This window comes from Amblyomma mixtum, chromosome 4, assembly GCF_055824585.1.
Source record: "Amblyomma mixtum isolate Tamu chromosome 4, ASM5582458v1, whole genome shotgun sequence".
NCBI classification, from domain to species: domain Eukaryota; kingdom Metazoa; phylum Arthropoda; class Arachnida; order Ixodida; family Ixodidae; genus Amblyomma; species Amblyomma mixtum.
In genome coordinates this window covers 60,169,684-60,188,004 of record NC_143015.1, presented here as the reverse complement: position 1 = coordinate 60,188,004, position 18,321 = coordinate 60,169,684, and the positions used below count along the sequence as shown (strand labels likewise).

Genomic DNA, 18,321 nt, shown 5'->3' with positions numbered 1-18,321 from the left:
CCACCTCGCGCCGTCGCTGTGGTTGTGCGCCTCCAAATCACGTGATACATGACGTCACACCACGTGACACGATGACGTCACGACAGTGGAGAAACGGGGGCACACCTCGCGCCGTCGCTGTGGTTGTGCGCCTCCAAATCGCGTGATACATGACGTCACACCACGTGACACGATGACGTCACGACAGTGGAGAAACGGGGGCCCACCTCGCGCCGTCGCTGTGGTTGTGCGAATCCAAATTACGCGACACGATGATGCTTCGCATTCTCCAGGCTTAACCAAGTTAAGCCTCAGCCATTTTTTTTATGTAGTCTCTTCTACTATCGATCAAGCGTTCCGCTGGTGTGCTTTTTATCCAGTACCCAATAATGCTAATGTGAGAGTGATCACACGAAGCTAACTAGAACCTACAGTTTGCCCATGACATTGTAGATAATTTCATCCTCGAGAATATTTCGTCGAAAAAAACTAGTCAATGTTTTTTAGATTCGTAGGCGATATTCTTCAGCGAGCGAGCAATTGCACTCTTAGAATGATCTTTTATTTGCTTCTGTCGCAGCATTTTTCGAACTAACTACGTTCGGGGTTTTGTGTTGTCACACTAAGAAAGCCTATTTTTATGCCTCTCGTTACTGCACACCATCCAGCGGCGGTAGCCCCGCATGTGCCGGTGCCTCTTAAACACCTTTTCTTTAATGTATCTTTTTTACCTTTTGTGCCCAATGGCAGGCCATATCGCAAGGCTTTGAGCTACACAACCTGGAGTGTCCAGGTCGGTGAGTTGCCTAAGTGCAAATCCATTGCAATCGTTGTGCACCGTCACTCTGCTGGGGTCCCCGCGTCGTGTTCGTGCTAGAAGCTGCAATTCCTAGCGTGCGAACAGCAAGCTGAAGGAGATCGACGAAAAAGTCTACAGGAGCCAGGGACAACTATAGAAGGGGCTTGTGCGTTTGATGCCACTCATGCAGGCAGTGTGGCGGTGGCATGCAGGGAACAATAGACTTCATATTTAATACTGCAGAGACAGAACTGTGAGTGGAAACGAACCATCCATGCAAAAAGTTTTTTAAGGTGAATTTATGTGGCTTTAGACTTACAAGCTGCGTCGGATGTTCTCAGGACACGGGGTGTGATTTTGATCCATGAAGCTAGCGATTTACGACGTCATCGATGCTCAGAATATCGCCACGGTGTAAGAAAAGCGGCAACTCACCTCTGCGACTCCTGGTAGCTTTATAATTTTCTCCAGTGCAAGCACAGACTGCTTTAATTAAAGCACACCCTGTGCATTTCTATCGCAGAGACTGTGGCAGGCTATGTAAGAACTTTTGAAGAGAAGTCTGTAGGTTCTCATAAACAGACCAGCGAAAATAACTTCCTGTGCAGAAGGACGAAGCTTAAATATTATGGCTTAGGCATGTGCGCTTCTCTATTCGTAGCATCACAGTTCTGTGTCAGGGTGAAAAATGCGAGCTGCAGCGCCGCAGAGCCCGTGCGAAGGCACTCCATCGAGCGTACGGCTCTGAGCCGGACGCCGTATGGGTGGACGCTGCCTGCACGGGTGATGAAGCGACAGCAGCTGTGGTGGACTCCTCTTTATCCACCCAACTCACACTACCTCTCCCTCCAGACACCTCCCCAGGGGCTGCAGAGGAAGCCGCCATTGCACTTGCTATGGCCCGGCAGCAAGCCCGGTAGAAGCCCGGTACATTTTAAGTGACTCTAAAACTGCGATTCTAAATTTTGCTCGAGGCCGACTCCATGTCCCTGATTTGGCATACTGGACTCGTCCGATGCACCCCCACCCCGCCAAGTGGAGCTGACATGGGTGCCTGCGCACTCCGGGAATCCCGGAAACGAGGCCGCCAACCTTTTAGCCCGAGGTTCTTTAAACCGGGCTCAGGTGGCCTCGGATCGGGGATTCACGAAGGAGCGCATGCACTTATTCAGCGAGCTGGCGCAGGCCTACAGAGCCTCACGCCAGCTCTACCCCCCGCCGCACCCCTCCCTAGATAACTACTACTTGTGGCTACGGGGGTGGGGGGGGTACGCTCGCATTCTGACACCCTTTTGAACGAGGGCACTGTTTGGAGCGGGGTGGGGATGTGGGGGGATTCGCAAGCAGCGCGCGCGCAGTGGTCGTCAGTTGGACAGGGTTCTTCTGGCGTGTGGTGCAGCTCGCACCGGGAGGGCTCCAATGCACCGGGTCTGGTGCACGGGGGCTGGGGTCCTGGAGGGGGATGCAGGTGAACAGCTGGGGAGGGGTTTTGGCTTAGAGCCGAGTGTCCAGGCCTGTCTCCTGAAGGAACTCCGGGAGCAGCCTGAAGGCAGCGAGGGGGCTGCGGGCAGGGTGGAGCAGGTCCTGGGATGAGGTGACGGGGAGGCCCAGGGCACGGTAGCCTTGGACCATGCTGGTACGTGCTGCGTTCAGGGTTGGACAGGTGCAGAGGAGGTGGTCCAGGAACTCGTCGGCCCCACAGGAGGAGCATCCTGGGGAGGAGGCTCTGCCATGGCGATGGAGACGGGCCTGCGTTTAGGAGGAGCCCTTTCGGAGCCGCAGGAGTAGGGAGCGCTCTTTACGGGGCAGGTCGTCAGGGACCCTTAGGAAGTGCTCCCCTGCGGCCAGTTGGGGATCTGGGTGGAGACCCTGAATGGCCCGCCTGAGAGCGGGGCGGGCAAAGTCGAGTTCTGTCACCGCTGGGTTGATGGGAGAGCCGCTAGTGTGAGCAGCTCCGGCCACCTGGTCTGCCGCCTCGTTACACGCAATGCCGACGTGGGAGGGAACCCACTGCAGGGAAACAGGGCGGCCATAGTCCTCGATGGTCATCAGGCGGGCCTTGAGGCGGGCAACAGTGTCCTGCCTTGTCTGTCCTGGCCGTAGGAGCAGGAGGGCAGTCTTTGAGTCCGTCAGGATGACGGTTGGTTGCTGCCCAGGAATCAGACTCAGGAGGTCTGCGGCCAGATGGAGGCCGGCCAGTTCGGCCGCTGTAGAGTTGGCCGGGCATCCTAGCCAGCAAGCCAGGGCTATACCCAGGGTTGGCACGACGCAGGCTGCCGCAGCTTGTCCGGTGGTCGGGAGGACTGAGCCGTCTGTGAAGATCTGTAATTGACCTTCCAGTGTCTCGCGCAGCAGAGCGGAAAATCTCTGTTGGAGGGCAGCAGCCGGAGTTCGCCTTTTGCTGCAGTCCTTGAGGTCCACGGAGATGGAGAGCGGAGGCCTGGTGGGTGGTGGTGGTGGGGGGGAGGGGCTGCTTCCTCGGCTGTAGGAGGGGCAAGGAGCCGGGTGAAGGTGCTCCATAGGAGCCCCATGCGGGAAGACGGGGCCTGGCTGAGACGGGACAGGAGGCCCCACCGTCTGGCGAGTGGTGCAGGTGGTAAAGGTGTCGAAGCCCAGTCTGGAGGAGGAGGAGAGACAGTGGCCAGGTCCCAGCCTCTGTGTGGGTGGCCGCAATGGGAGAGCACCGAGGAAGGCCCATGCACTGCCTCAGTGTAGAGCGGTGGATTTTCTCCAGGGGCTTCAAGCGGGCTGGTGGTAGTGTCACCAGTGGGAGGGCGTATGTCACTAGGGAAGTGGCAGCCGCATGATAGAGGCGGAGGGCCCAGGAAGGGGAGCAGCCGTGACTCCGGCAAGGAGCTCTTGGACTGCCCTGCCGACCTGCCGCAGACGAGGCAGGAGGGCCATTGTGGCTGGGATCCATGAGAGGCGACGGTCGTTTGGAGGCCTAGGTAACGCACCTGCTCCTTCCACGTGAGTTGAGTCCCATCAAGCGTCAGGGTGTTGATACGTGCTCGGAGACCCTTTGGATGACAAAGGAAGGCCTCGGTCTTGGTAGGGGACACATTGAGGCCGATGGACTTCAGGTACGTTCTTGAGGAGTCCAGGACTCTCTGGAGGGCGGTGCGCATCTACCGGATCCTCTTGGGTGCCCCTCTCCCCCAGAGCGCAACGTCGTCCGCATAGATTGAGCACTGCACCTTGTGGGAGGACCTGGTCTTGAGGGCAGCTGGTAGCCCAGCCATGGCCAGGTTGAAGAGCTGAGGGCTCAGGACTGAGCCCTGGGGGACCCCCGTCAGGACGGGATGGGGAGAGCTCAGCTGGCCACCAACTCGGACCCGGAAGATGCGGCCCCGTAGGAAGGCCCGGATGAACTCCAGGAGCCGGCCGGTGACGCCCAGGCGGCAGAGCGCCTCATCAATGATGCCATGTGGTAGGGTGTCGAAGGCCGCCTGGACGTCCAGCAGGACCAGCATGACGGCGTCCCCGTTCTGTAGTGCATCCTCCAGGGTGGAGACCAGGTCAACTATGGAGTCGGCTGTGCACCTGCCCCGTCTGAAACCCGTCAGCTGCTCTGGAAGGAAGCCAGTTACTTGGGTGATCCAGGTGAGGCGGGACAGGACGACTGCCTCCATGGATTTGCAGGCTGAGGAGGTGAGGGAGACCGGCCGGTAGGAGGATGGCAGGCGGGAGGATTTCTTAGGTTTGAGGATGGGTACCACAAGTGCTGTCAGTCAGTCCTCGGGGAGGGTCGCGGAGTCTCAGATGGTGTTAAGGGTTGCGAGCAGACGGTCTCTCTCCGGGGCGTCGAGGTTGCGAAGCATTTGGTGTGATGCCGTCGACCCCCGGAGAGGTCCGTCTTCGTGGGTGGTCCAGGACTGCCTGTAGCTCGTGGGCCGTGATGCTATAGTTGCATTGGACAGCTACCAGGGCATGGATCTCTGCAGGGGGGGGGGGGGGGCTGGGCCGGAAGGAAAGGCTTCCGAAGGAAGTGGGGGCGGGTGGGCTGGGAGGGCAGAATTGATCAGCCATCAGTTCTGCCAGCGTGTCGGTGCTGGTAGCCCTGGAGATTGCGATGGCCAGGATGGGGTGCCTGGAAGTACGCGGGCTCACCAGGGACCGCAGCAGGCGCCAGGCTTTGCCCGAGTGGCTGGACCTTTGGATCTCCGAGCATATCCCCTGTCCAGCTCTCCCGGCGGCGACGTCTGGCATGCCTCCGGCAGGCAGCGTCGATGCGGTGGTAGGCAGTCCAGTCTGCAGGCAGGCGGGTCCTCATGGCGATCCGCTCCTGGCGCCTCCGGTTTGCCCTGAGGTTCAGGAGGCGGAGGCCAGGAACATGAGAGCCAGCCGGGACCTTGGTGATGGTCAGGGCCCGCCGGGCACAGGCCACCACGTGGTCCAGGAAGTTCCCGTCGGCGGGGATCTCCTTGCAGAGGGAGCGGTATTCTTGCCAACGGACCACCGCATACGATTTCTCCTGCTGGGACCCCCTGGGGGCGGGCAACAAACAAGCAACACTCTGGCGCAGACTACAGACACACTCTCTCCCCTCACCACTTACCCTAGCCCACTATCATCCCTTTTTCCCCAATCCGGCATGCACCCTATGCCCAGAACCCTTCGCCTGTTGTCACCACATCCTTTCCCTCTGCTCGGCGGACCCTCCTCTGCGGGACCTAGAGAAACTCAATATCTGGGAGGACTGGGAGCCCCTGCTGCGCTCGGAGGACCCGGCCGTGCAGACCATCGCCACCGGCAGGGCTGCCAGCGTTATGGACCTTAGGAACATGAACACTTGAGTGCAGTGGGGCCGTGCGGGGACCCTGGGGCGTGGCACGAATTCCTTTTACAATAAAGTTTTTTTTCTCTCTCTCTGCGTTTCATTTTTCCTTCATCGAGTATTGTTATTTTTACGTTTTCGTAAAATCAACCCAAAGTGAGATTCTTTTTATTTAAAACATTTATTTTTAAAACAATTAAAGCCTTATTTTTACCTAAACAAGTAGCTTGTCGAAAGCAAATAAATTATAAGCTCTAGAATATTGAAACCTGGCCAGTTCGATAAGATTCTGCATAGAGAAGCTTATTTCGTTGCGGTTGTGATTAGCTAGGAGAGTAATAAAGGTCGTCACGGGCCGTGGCCCGGTGTTGCTGACTGTTTCTTTTTTTTACGCCGTATTCTGGTGTTGTACGTCTACAAAATGAAGGAATTCCTAAAACATTGAGGAAACCGCCCTGCTAAGGTTCTACAACTATGATATAAAAGCGAAGCAGGCAGTTACTGCGGGCTGCTTGTAAAGGAAGATGCAGTTTTTAACCTCCTGTGTTGCGGATGGAACATGCTTCTTTACAAGAAGCGTTCTCTCTGGATCGTGTGTGAGTAGCGTGTAAGTAGCATTTGCGGTAGCTGCTTGCTTGGAACCGTAAATAGGAGGCTTCTTAACTGTGCAATTATTAACAAGAAATCACTCAACCTGGCACGAAAGCCGTAGCAACAGGGCCGCCTCCTCTGGGCAGCCTTCGAAGGAATTTAAAATCAGTAGCACAACTAAATCAGTCTGTCAGTAGCGCTTTCCTTGACTCAACATTGCATTTCCACATCGATCAAAAGGTGAGGTAATTTAGTGGGAGATGTTTACTGGTAGAAATTTAAAAATGTACGCTGTATGTGGCTTGCTTAATGTCTTTAGGTGGCCATGAATGCACACAACAATTTTTTTAGGCACGTATAATTTATCTAAATTAAGCATGACCACGAATACTGAAAATCGATTGTACAACAAGCGATTATGCACAGATCTTTGGATTGAGACAGTTAATTCATATAAATTTTGGTTTGAATTTGATTTGGCGCTTTCAGTTCTGTAGTGCACTTTAAAGGTGATGTTCTGAGTCTTGTGGCATGCTATGCTCTAGGGTAACTTTTCACTCTTTTTGTTTTGTCTTTTCTCTCTTTTTTATTTTATAAGGATGCCACTGCGACGTGCTGCGGTTTTCACCGGCATGTGAAAGAGCCTCAAGTCTCTCTTGTTATTTTAATTGCGGCAGCCTGCGGACCCTCGAAAGAACGAGGTCTGCCAAAACCGCAGCGGAAGAACCAGAAAGTGGCTTTTAAGGTTTCAATTTTAACGTTTCAGGCGCCATCTGGAACATCCCTCGGGTCATCACTCGCAGCGCAAACAAATTCACCTCCAATGAAGTTGTCTCGCTGGAGCAACACAAAATCGAAGATGAAGCATCGGCATGACTGAAAAACGATGCGGAAGTTACCGGCAGGGCTGTGTGAGAGATCATGGAAATAAATTATAGACAAGCCGAGCACTTTGACACTTGGATACAGTATATTGCGCCCTAGGGTCGGGGTCATCTTCGAAATCGCATATAACCCTGGACGGTACTCCCGTCAAAATCAATCGTGTTCAACTTTCTCGGCGCTTGAAAATATGCAGCAGCGAACGAGACATGTAGCGTCTAGTACGCACACATCGGGAAACTATCGTGCTTCGAAGCGCAACGAAGAACGGTCAGATACCTCTTTCGGCTTTCGTGTAACATGATGGAAAGCCTGCTGCCTACAGGTGAAAAAGCAAAAGGCGGCAGAGTGTGTGCTTTCTCGTCTTTGCCTTGTGACAAGCCCAAGAGGAAAACTGCAACCACCTGTCTAAGAAAACTCGCATATTGTGATGGAAAAAGGGGGCCAATGAAGGTGAGGACGTTAGGAGAAAATGTTTTAGACAGTCATCTGAACGGCCTTGCGTCTGTTTCAGTATTGGCCTGATTACGAAAACAAACAAGATCAGATAAAAAAGGAACTCTCTTGAGTGCCATAACGCGTACCGCAGCTCCTTTCAAACCAAAAAAAAAAGAGGGAGAGAAATTACGGGGGCGCTTACGTATCAGTATGCGATCACAATGCGTCAGCATTATGCCTTATCCTTTCTTGAAGAGTAAGGGCAGGCTTGGCCCGTTAATAAGTGAAAGCTGAATGAAACTGGCTGACTGGCCACTTATGGAGGCGTCCAAAATGATGTTTTGTAAAACGTTTTCTGGCAGCTTGCTACATGATGTATGCATAAAGTCCTGCAAATGCTTAACGTAGGGCTACTTGTGACCGTAAGGCAGGTGTTACTGGGGAAAATTTTATTACTAACATCTGATGACAGTCTGCTAAACATACACAAAGAATTGTCGTCAAAAAAAGACTAAAAGGCGAAATAAAGTATAATTTTGACGTTACCGATAAGAAATGACCCTACAGCCCAAGAAGTAGTTGCAAATAAAATAGAAGCGCTGAAGACAATTGTTCTACCAAGATTAATTTCAAAAGCGAAGAAAATTACCCAGATTGGGGGAACGCAATTTTTTAAAACGGCAACCTGCGCCACTAAAAAAAAAGCAAAAAAAAAAACTGGCGTAGCAGTTTCATGTTAGTCTCCAACGTTTTGTGCTGAGCTGGCCGACCTTTGGTACAAAGGCAAGGCGGAGCCTTTTCGAGAAGAAGCAAGACCCCTTACTTCCAGTGAAGCGGTCCCTGTCAACTCCCATGCCGACGTGACCACATTCACAGTTCCCGGTCCACCAGGCCATCATTTCCGCCGACGTGTGTGCGCTACGCGAGATGCGTACCAATGCATGTCATCCTGGTGTCGGCGACGTGCTCGGCCTTCGAAGCTATTATTGTGAAAAGCTTGATGACAATGGCTCGGAAAGAAAGCAGAAACAAGTGAAAGAAAGTTGCAGAAGGCACTGGTGGAGGCCCACCGACAGGCCCAATACATCAGGCTTACAAAAACTTCCACAGGTCGGTATATCCTGGACTCCCTGGGAATCAAAATACCGGCCAACGACCCAACCCTTCTCTCCATCCCACGATCCCTTCACCGAGAGCTTCTCATCAGGCCGCTCCCGAGGAATATGCACCCGTCCCACCATGAGCAGCGGCGCAGAGCCCGTGCGAAGGCATTCCATCGAGCGTACGGCCCCCAGCCGGACGCCGTATGGGTGGACGCTGCCTGCACGGGTGATGAAGCGACAGCAGCTGCGGTGGACTCCTCTTCATCCACCCTCCTCACACTACCTCTCCCTCCAGATATGTCCCCAGAGGCTGCAGAGGAAGCCGCCATTGCACTTGCTATAACCCGCACGGAAGCCCGGTATATTTTAACTGACTCTAAAACTGCGATTCTAAATTTTGCTCGAGGCCGAGTTCATGTCCCTGCTTTTGGCATACTGGACTCGCCCGATGCACCCCCGCCCCGCCAAATGGAGCTGATATGGGTGCCTGCGCACTCCGGGAATCCCGGAAACGAGGCCGCCAACCTTTTAGCCCGAGGTTCTTCAAACCGGGCTCAGGTGGCCTCGGATCGGGGATTCACGAAGGATCGCATGCACTCATTCAGTGAGCTGACCCAGGCATACAGAGCCTCTCGCCAGCTCTACCCCCCGCCCCACCCCTCCCTAGATAACAGACACGCAACACTCTGGCGCAGATTACAAACACATACTCTCCCCTCGCCCCTTACCCTAACCCACTATCATCCCTCCTTCCCCACTCCTGCTTGCGCCCTATGCCCAGAACCCTTCGCTTCTTCCCTCCACATCCTTTCCCTCTGCCCGGCGGACCCTCCCCCGCGGGACCTAGAGAACCTCAAGACCTGGGAGGACTGGGAGACCCTGCTGCACTCGGAGGACCCGGCCGTGCAGACCATCGCCACCGGCCGTGCTGCCAGTGTTATGGACCTCAGGAACATAAACACTTGAGTGCAGTGGGGTCGTGCGGGGACCCTGGGGCGTGCCCCGAATTCCTTTGTAAATAAAGTTTTCTCTCTCTCTCTCTCTCTCTTGCAGAAGGCACCAAAATGGCGCGAAAACACTAGCATCTCGACCTTGCGCTCTCACACGTCTTCACGTGCCTGCTTGACTGAGCGGCGTAAACGGTGGTTAGAAAAGGCATGAACTCAGATCGCGTTTCTAGGTCTCAAGCCTACTCGAGAAAAAGATTCGTTTTTTCTTTATATCTATCCACAACCCTAGCAGCAGTGCTGTTTAACAGGAGAGGGTTACGTCAGGTGTGGCAGGCATGCACTCATGCCTATATTCACAGCAGAAGATTCAAAAGTCGTCTTTGGCAGGCAGTTCCTTCTTCAGTTTTAAGGAAAGAAAATTTCTGGGAAAGCTGACTCCTTGCGAAGCACGGGCGAATAACACTAGCATACGACATTCTTTGAAGAGAATGTACCAACTAACCCGTCAAAAAGTTCTACAACACTAGCATGGTTGATTCGAGATAACTTGTCTTGAAGTCCGTGAAGGATTCATCAAACGCAACCCGGACATCGTAGTACTGAACGCCAGAAGAATTGGCAAGTCGAGATCTATTCTCATCACCTTTGGAGAGAAAAAGCTTCCCAGACAAGTCTTCTACTGGGGATCAGTGTTCATCGTCTACCCGTACCGAGAGCGGGTAGAGACCTGCTACAACTCCAGGAAGACGGGACACAGGACGGATGTGTGCTATAAGCCATGGGTAAAGCGGTGCCGCAGATGCGGCGAAGACCATCCAGACCCTCCGGAGGGAGAACTGCCGACATGCAAGCCCGAATGCATCGTATGCGGGGGGCCACACAACACCGGCAGCCGGAATTGCAAGTATCGGCTGGCAAAGAAAGAACATTATAAAGCCAAGAACGACCTGGGGCAACTTGACTCCGGACACCAACCAAGACCGAAGACCAGGGACCACAGCGGCACCCGCCAAGGCCACCAGAGGAGAAGCAGATCGAGCTCCTTCCCACCATTACCGGGGACCGGAGGCGCCAGCTAGGGTCCTGACAGAGAGAGCAGCTCGAGCAGAGGAAGAGGCTCAAGCAAGGACAGAGACGCGGGCAAAAAGGTGAGCTGGCCAGATAAGGCCTCTTCTTGGGAAACCGCTCGGGAGGAGGAACTGGTAGAGCAGCTCGCTAAGAGAGACAAAGAGCTAGACACCATGAAGAAGGAAATGGCAGAGCTGAGGAAACTCATTAACGCTAACACAAAACAGCCGAAGGTGGTCGAACAATAATCACAATAATCACAAGGGGGAGAGATTCAAAACGCAATGGATACAGACACCAGAGTTCCCTTGAAAAGACCTCTACCCAGAGAGGGAAACACAGACGACAGTACTCCCAAAAAGGCGCCAGAAAGTACTAACGAGGACGCATCGGCTAAAACCCACATCAAGGTTAGGTCGGACATGAACACACTATTGAAGCGGGTTGACGCTCAAGACGCTAGAATTGATGCCCTTACCGCTAGGGTAGACAAAATAGCCGAACGTGCTGACAACCTGAGGGCGGAATTCGTCATGTTCAGGGAACGAACCATGGGTTGCTTCCAGCAAATTTTGGAACTAGCAAACATAGAAGCCAGGCTTCCCCCTGTTGCCGGCAACACCCTCCCCTCGCTGCAACCGCAGCAGCAGCCTCTATAGGACATCATGGCCCCTCGCCAACAAATTAGAATCTGGCAGTGGAACTGCAGAGGCTTCCAGTCCAAAAGATGGAACCTGCAGGCATACATTCAAAAAAACATAACCACACCGGACGTAACCACGCTGCAGGAGGCAAGCGGCATGGTCAAATTAAATTGCTACGCCGCGTACACCCCGCTAGAAGTGCAAAAAGAGCACAAACCCAAGTCGTTCACGGCCACGCTAGCTCAAAGAAATCTAACGGCAACAGAACACGCACTCGAAAACACAAGCGAGACTACGTGATGTTAGAAATAATTCCAAACAGAAAAGGGGACAAAAGTCTCTTTATTCTGAATATATACAACTCACCGAAAAACCGGGGCACAGGGCTGGCGGACCTATTACGTAAAGCCATTAGACTATCTTATAAGAAGGGATTAGTAATCACTGGGGACTTCAACGCCCCGCATCCGGCATGGGGATATCGGACGGCCTCCCCTAAGGGAAACAAACTATGGACAGAAATCCAAAACTTAAGGCTCACGCTACTAAACAACCCGCAAGACCCCACGAGGATAGGCAATAGCGTCGGCGTAGACACGTCCCCAGACTTGACGCTAGGCAAAGACCTCGAGGGTGAAAGATGGTCAAACACAGGACACACCTTGGGTAGCGATCACTACATCATAGAGATTGAAACACAAACCAGGCCTATGAAGGGGAAGCTGCGCGAAACGAAGCTGACAGACTGGGACACCCTCCGAAAAGTCCGGGACAGAACCGCTTCGAGGGAGATATCGGATATAAATCAATTGGTTGAGACGATCAAAAGAGACGTAAACAGTCACACTAGACAGACCCCAACCCCCGACCATGATATCACAGACTCGAGGCTGGCCCACATGTGGGAAGCCCACGAGAGCCTCTTGAAGAGGTGGAAAAAAACAGAAACACAATAGAAGACTAAAGAAGAGAATATCGACACTCGAAAAACAGATAGAAGACTACACAAACGAGCTTCAGCGTCAACACTGGGGACAAATTTGCGATGAAATGAATGGAAAGCTAGGCTGCAAGAACACGTGGCATCTTCTTCGCCACTTACTAGACCCAGGACAAACAAAGTCGGCGGCACAAGGGCAGCTTAAACGATTGATTCACAAACACCAGCGAACAGCCGCGGACCTAATAGAGGAACTGAAGAGCAGGTACCTTAACACAGACAAAGGGGTTCATCTCCAGCTTACCAAGGAGCAGAGAACACACAGCTAGATGAAGACATCTCGACAGCGGAGGTATGGAGAGCAATGAGTCAACTAAGAACCACGTCGGCAGCGGGGGCAGATGGGGTAACCAACAAAATGCTAAGGAACCTAGATCTAGTCTCGGTCACGGCAGTCACAGATTACCTAAATGAGATATGGAAACGAGGTAGTCTACCTTCACAATGGAAACATGCCAAAGTAATCTTTATTCCAAAACCCGGGAAGAAACTTGAAGTGGGCAACCTCAGGCCGATATCGCTAACGTCCTGCCTGGGGAAGCTGATGGAACATGTCATATTAAACAGACTCCAGGAATACGCAGAGGAAAGGGAGGTATTTCCTGAAACGATGCTAGGCTTCAGGAGCAAGTTGTCCACGCAGGACGTCATGCTCCAGCTTAAAGCAGACATCATAGACCCGCCCAACAAAGGGGGCGCCAAAACTATACTGGGCCTAGACCTACATAAAGCCTTCAATAACGTCAAACACGAGGTCATACTAACTAATCTGGCGGAGATTGCCCCTGGAAAGCGGACCTACGATTACGTAAGGGACTTTCTAACCGGCAGAACCGCAGAAATAAATCTAGGAGACATCCAGTCAGAAACTATTAAGCTGGGAGACAAGGGAACTCCGTAGGGCTCAGTGCTCTCTCCTTTCTTATTCAACCTGGCGTTGAAGAACCTACCGCAGCTATTGAAGACTGTCGAAGGTATAAACCATACGCTATATGCGGATGACATAACAATATGGACGCATACAGGGAACGATGGGGAAATAGAACAAAATCTCCAACACGCGATCGATATTGTTCAGGATTACGCGGAATGGGCAGGACTAAAATGCTCGCCAAGCAAATCCGAACTTCTGGTGATCCGGGGGGCTAGCAAACGCGATACCAACGCAGGAGACATTCACGTACTGGTAAATGAGACTCCGGTAGCCAGGGTTGGCAAAATCAGGGTCCTAGGACTTCTTATACAGGACAATAGAAAGAACACAGAGACAATAAACAGGCTTAAGTCCACAATTAACGTGACAACCAGGCTCATAAGGCGAATAGCTAACAAAAGACGGGGAGTCAAAGAGAAATATCTCTGCCGAATGGTTCAGGCTTTCGTGATAAGCAGAATAGTTTACGCCGTTCCCTACCTCAAGCTAGGGCTGGCGGAACAGAACAAAATAGATGGGATCATAAGGCAGGCATATAAAGCAGCATTGGGGCTGTCCCACTGCACTCCTACGGAAAAACTTCTTAAACTAGGGATCTACAACACCACCACGGAACTATGCGAGGCACATATATTTGCGCAATTAAGGAGGCTTGCGACCTCACCCCCGGGGAGAAAGATCCTGAGCAACCTAGGATTACATGATAGAATTCCGGAAAGAAACGCGCAGGCAAAATTACAGACCAAAGTTAGAAAATTACTCACTATTAAACCACTTCCAAAAAAATCTCTGCCTCTCCCGTAACCGAGAGTAGAGTAAGCATGAAATGTTTACGGGCCTAATGTCATCTCGGTGGACACCTGAACCGCACCGTACAGGAAGGGAGGAATGCCACCACCCGTTCAGCGCGATGCCTTGCCATTTGGACGCAAGGTTTTTTGAGGAAAGGAAATGGCGCAGTAATTCTCTGCCATCTCGGTGGACACCCGAACCGCACTGTAGTGGAAGGGAGGAACGCCACCACCCGTTCGGCGCGATGCCTTGCCCTTTGAACGCAGCGCTTCTCCCCCGGGCCCCTGTGCGCCTGTGCGGCTTTGCTTCGATGCGCGAAGCCCCTAAGAGATCACGTATGACAACGAAGTGTATCGTGGCATTTATGTGCTTTTTGCACGCGTTATTAGAAATCGGAAATTATAATTCGGTGCATTATCAACGCACAGCGACTGATATCTTGATAAACATTGAGAAGCATTGGCGGCAGTTATTTTTTGTGACTCCTTTGGAGACCAACCGGCGCTTGCATGCCGGTCGCGTAGGAGGGCTTAGAGAGTCTCGTTAAATCTCAAGTCTCGTACGGTGCCCTTTTATTCAGAGCCCGGATGAGTGCATGTTTATGGTACCTCTTTAATTGGCTCACCTTACATGCTTAATGTCATGTGTTTTTGTAAATGTGAATGTATCTTGTAACCTTGGCATGTGTACATATGTAAATAAATTTTTTCTAAACATTTCAGTGGCCGGATGAGTGCATTTCAGTGCCTGGATGATGGCTCTCAGTCTCGGCGTGACGTCACCACACTGCCGACAACGGGGGCTAAAAGCATTTCATGCTTAAAAACATGCACCCTGCTTTTCACGAAGACAGGAGGAGAGCCAGAGCAAAGGCCCTTGAAGCCAAGCTCGAAGGCTCGGAATACACAACCTATGTAGACGCGGTGGAATACGAAGGAGGCGACTCCTTTGTGGTCGTGGCCGTGAACGACTCGGGTGAAACATTAACGGCCGGTTCGGTCAAAACAAAAAACTCAGGGACAGCGGAGGAGGCTGCTATCGCCATGGCAATGGCCAGCACCAAAGCAGTCACCATAATTAGCGACTCCAGGGTGGCTATCAACAATTTTGCGCGGGGTATGATCTCCCAGGAGGCAGAACGAATATTAAGACATAAAGACTGGGACCAAAGAGAGGTGGAACTAATATGGGTGCCGGTACACTCGGGGAACAGGGGAAACTAGTTGGCTCACAGTATAGCTCGAGGTTATGTCAGCCGAGCAGTGAGCCGGGTTGAGTCCCCAAATTTCACGAGAGAGGCATTCATATCATTTCACGAATACACCAATCAGTTTAAACTGGAAAGGAGGATCTATCCGCCACCAGAAAAAAGCTCAACAAAAGCGAGGAGGGAACGTGGCATCGGCTCCAGACGCGAGCCTTCTTTAGCCCGTCGAGATTAGCACACATGTATCCAACACAATACAACGCTACTTGCAAACAATGCGCCGAGATAGACGGATATGACCAAATTTTATGGAGCTGCAAAAAGGCGCCGCCACCGGCGGACCTACTACCAGTCCCTTCTCTAGAGCGGTGGGAGGCTATACTGGCCAGCTCAGACCCGTTGACGCAAGTCCGGGCCACTGAGTGGGCTCACAAGGTCGCCAAGAGCCATGGGCTCGAAGCCACCTAGTATAATGCCCACTAGGGCTCAGTGCTGACAATAAACGTTTTCCAATCCAATTGTCTTGCTGAGAGGGAACCGAAATCGCTCATGGTAAAGCATTTCTATGATAAAAAAAAACAGAGCATGCAGTTCAATTCTGGCAATCTATCCGTGTGGGCAAATGGGCGCACACAGGAAAAAAAATAATGGTGACAGACGAACAGGATCGATAATCTGGCATACGCTCACGCGCCCTTGCGAGACGCTCGGTGGCTGGGGGACGCGAGTACCCTTTTATCGCGAAAGCAATACTACTTGCACTTTACGGGATGACCACCATCGTGCCGCGGCGGTGACCACCATTGACCTTCATTTGACCTTGATTGCATTAGTTGGATTATATTCGATTACATTACATTGGATTGGAACGAATTAGATTAGATTAGATTACATTGGATTGCATTGGATTGGATTGGATTGGATAGGAGTGGATAGGAGTGGATTCGAGTGGGTTGGATTGGATTGGAATGGAATGGAATGGAATGAATTGGATTGGATTGGTTTGGATTGGATTGTATAACTGATGCATCACCACAAGTCTAACCACAAGCACCACCACCAGCTACACTACTAGCTGTACCATGGCGTAGGTACGGATATTGCTTTCGCAATTACCGGGCTTAACCAAGCTAAGCCACACCGAATTTTTTTTTAACGAATGGTTCTGGTGTTAAATTTTGAGCTTACAACCACCAGGCTCAAAGACAGGCGCTGAAAGATACTTGGTGACGCTACGGTTATTTTCGTCTTGTGAAGGCTACAAAATTTTTATTTCGAAGGTTTTTTTGCTTAATTCTGGGATTTCACGTCCCGAAGCGATAATTCGGCTATGAGAAATAGCGTATAGTGGGGATATGCACATTATTTTGGTCCAAAATCGATTCCTAAAGTGCGCTCAGATCACAGACCACAAGGGCGTTTTTTGTGTTTATCCTACATCATGACACGACCCATAGCCACCGAGACCCCCCGCTGGGTTTGAAAAATTTTAGAAGAGCTCGATACCTTGAAATTATTGGTAATATTTAATATCACGCTAAGCGCATAAAAAGCTAGATAAAAATGTGCCGGCGTTATCCACGTCCAAACTACATTTTGCGTTTTAGGCTTTTCACAAATGTTTCGCTTAGACGAATGCTTATATTTTTTTACCGATGGTGGTAAAAATTGGCCTTAGTTTTGTTACATAAGCCAGTGGTTAAGAATATAATGCGTTGGGTTCTATTCTGGGCCTATCCTCGCGAACATCGCCTCGAAACATTGTCCCATAATATTATCTAGATCAGCATTGCATTCCCCGTACCTTGCAGTATCATTTATAGCAGCTGTGTGGATAGGCAAGCATATTTATCCTTTTCTCCACGCTGTGGTGAACCCAGACTATGCACACTCAGAACACCAGAACGAATCATCCAGCACTATTGTAAATTCTTTACCGCAGAGCACACTTTATAGGGTTGAGTTAACAGAAGAGCTCCGCTTCATGAAGTGGTCGACACTATGACTTATATTTGCAAACACCGTCTCAAAAAAAGTTAAATTGTTCGCTGGTGCTGCTTATGGGTGACGTTACACATGTGCACTCCAAAGTCGCTACTGCAGTGGCAGCTTAAAATGAACTCGGCTACCGAGCACGAGGAAGCGCAATAAAATAGCGCCTTCATGGAAGCCACGTATCCATGGAGGCGAAACGCAGTAACCACCTTTATGCTGTGGGATGTCAGCGTACGGTAAATAAGCCCAGGTGGTGTAAATTTTTGTGGAGTCTTGTATTACGGCGCCTCTTCTTCGATTCTTTTGCTCTTTTACTCTTTCGTGCCTTTCTCAAGGTGCAGTTTTCCTCACATACAGTGAGACACTATTACTCCTTTGAGGCAAAAGGACCCTGCTCTAAAGAAGCCTTCCGTCGAGGAGTATATGATCGAGGCTACAGCTTCTGCCCGATGGGGCCGAAATGCATAGGACGCCCTTGTGTTCGGCTATACGAGTGGACAGTAAACAAGCCATCCAGGAACGCTTAGCAGGGACATGCCAGCGCTGTGCTTCGATGAAATAATGAAAAAGGCCGGACAGACCGATGTATTTTGCCTCGTGACTCTGTGAACACTTGAGGCTGCGCTGATCTCGTCGTAGTCCCGGAGGTCTGCCAGTTTCACGCCCAAGGAAGCCACGGCTGGCTGCATTCTCTGCCAGATTTCTTTAAGTTGACGCGGCCCATTAAGAGATAGTAGCCCCGGAAGAGTCGTGTTCATCCCGTAGTGACAAAATTGTAAACACCTCCGACTTTTACAAACTAAACCTCGATGATTAAACACGAGACAGAATAGCAACAAAGCTGGAGAGCAGAGGGGATGAAACAACCCCTACTTCTCTCTCTGCTTCCCATTTCCCGGATATAGTTTCGGCTCGGCTTCGTAAAGAGTAACAGCTGGGGACGTAAACAATAGCTCTGCAGCAATTTCAGCATTATTCTTCATTCCTATTTCTCTCAACTTGCAGGCGCTGACAAAGAACCGAAGTGTTATTTCTGGTAGTGGTGTCATTCTAATTAGGGTCGCTAGTTAATTGAAGCCCATATTACTGAACATTCTCCGCGCAGAGATGTTAGTTTTCTTAATAACGCCTTCCCTTATACCTTGAAAGCAGCAGTAAATAT

At 51.3% G+C, this 18,321-nt stretch overlaps 1 protein-coding gene and 1 pseudogene across 1 annotated transcript; both read right to left on the bottom strand.

Annotated features, from left to right (window-relative positions):
- Positions 1-2,272: 2,272 nt before the first annotated feature.
- LOC149346578 (uncharacterized) lies at positions 2,273-3,309 on the bottom strand (annotated as a pseudogene).
- A 597-nt stretch (positions 3,310-3,906) lies between these two features.
- LOC149346577 (uncharacterized) lies at positions 3,907-4,410 on the bottom strand. Its single transcript, XM_089541380.1, has one exon. The coding sequence runs from the start codon at positions 4,408-4,410 to the stop codon at positions 3,907-3,909; it is 504 nt and encodes a 167-aa protein (XP_089397506.1).
- Positions 4,411-18,321: the final 13,911 nt, after the last annotated feature.

What these genes read in the sequence shown, in the direction of transcription:
- LOC149346577 (XM_089541380.1), bottom strand. Translation starts at nt 4,410, where the DNA reads ATGGAGGCAGTCGTCCTGTCCCGCCTCACCTGGATCACCCAAGTAACT.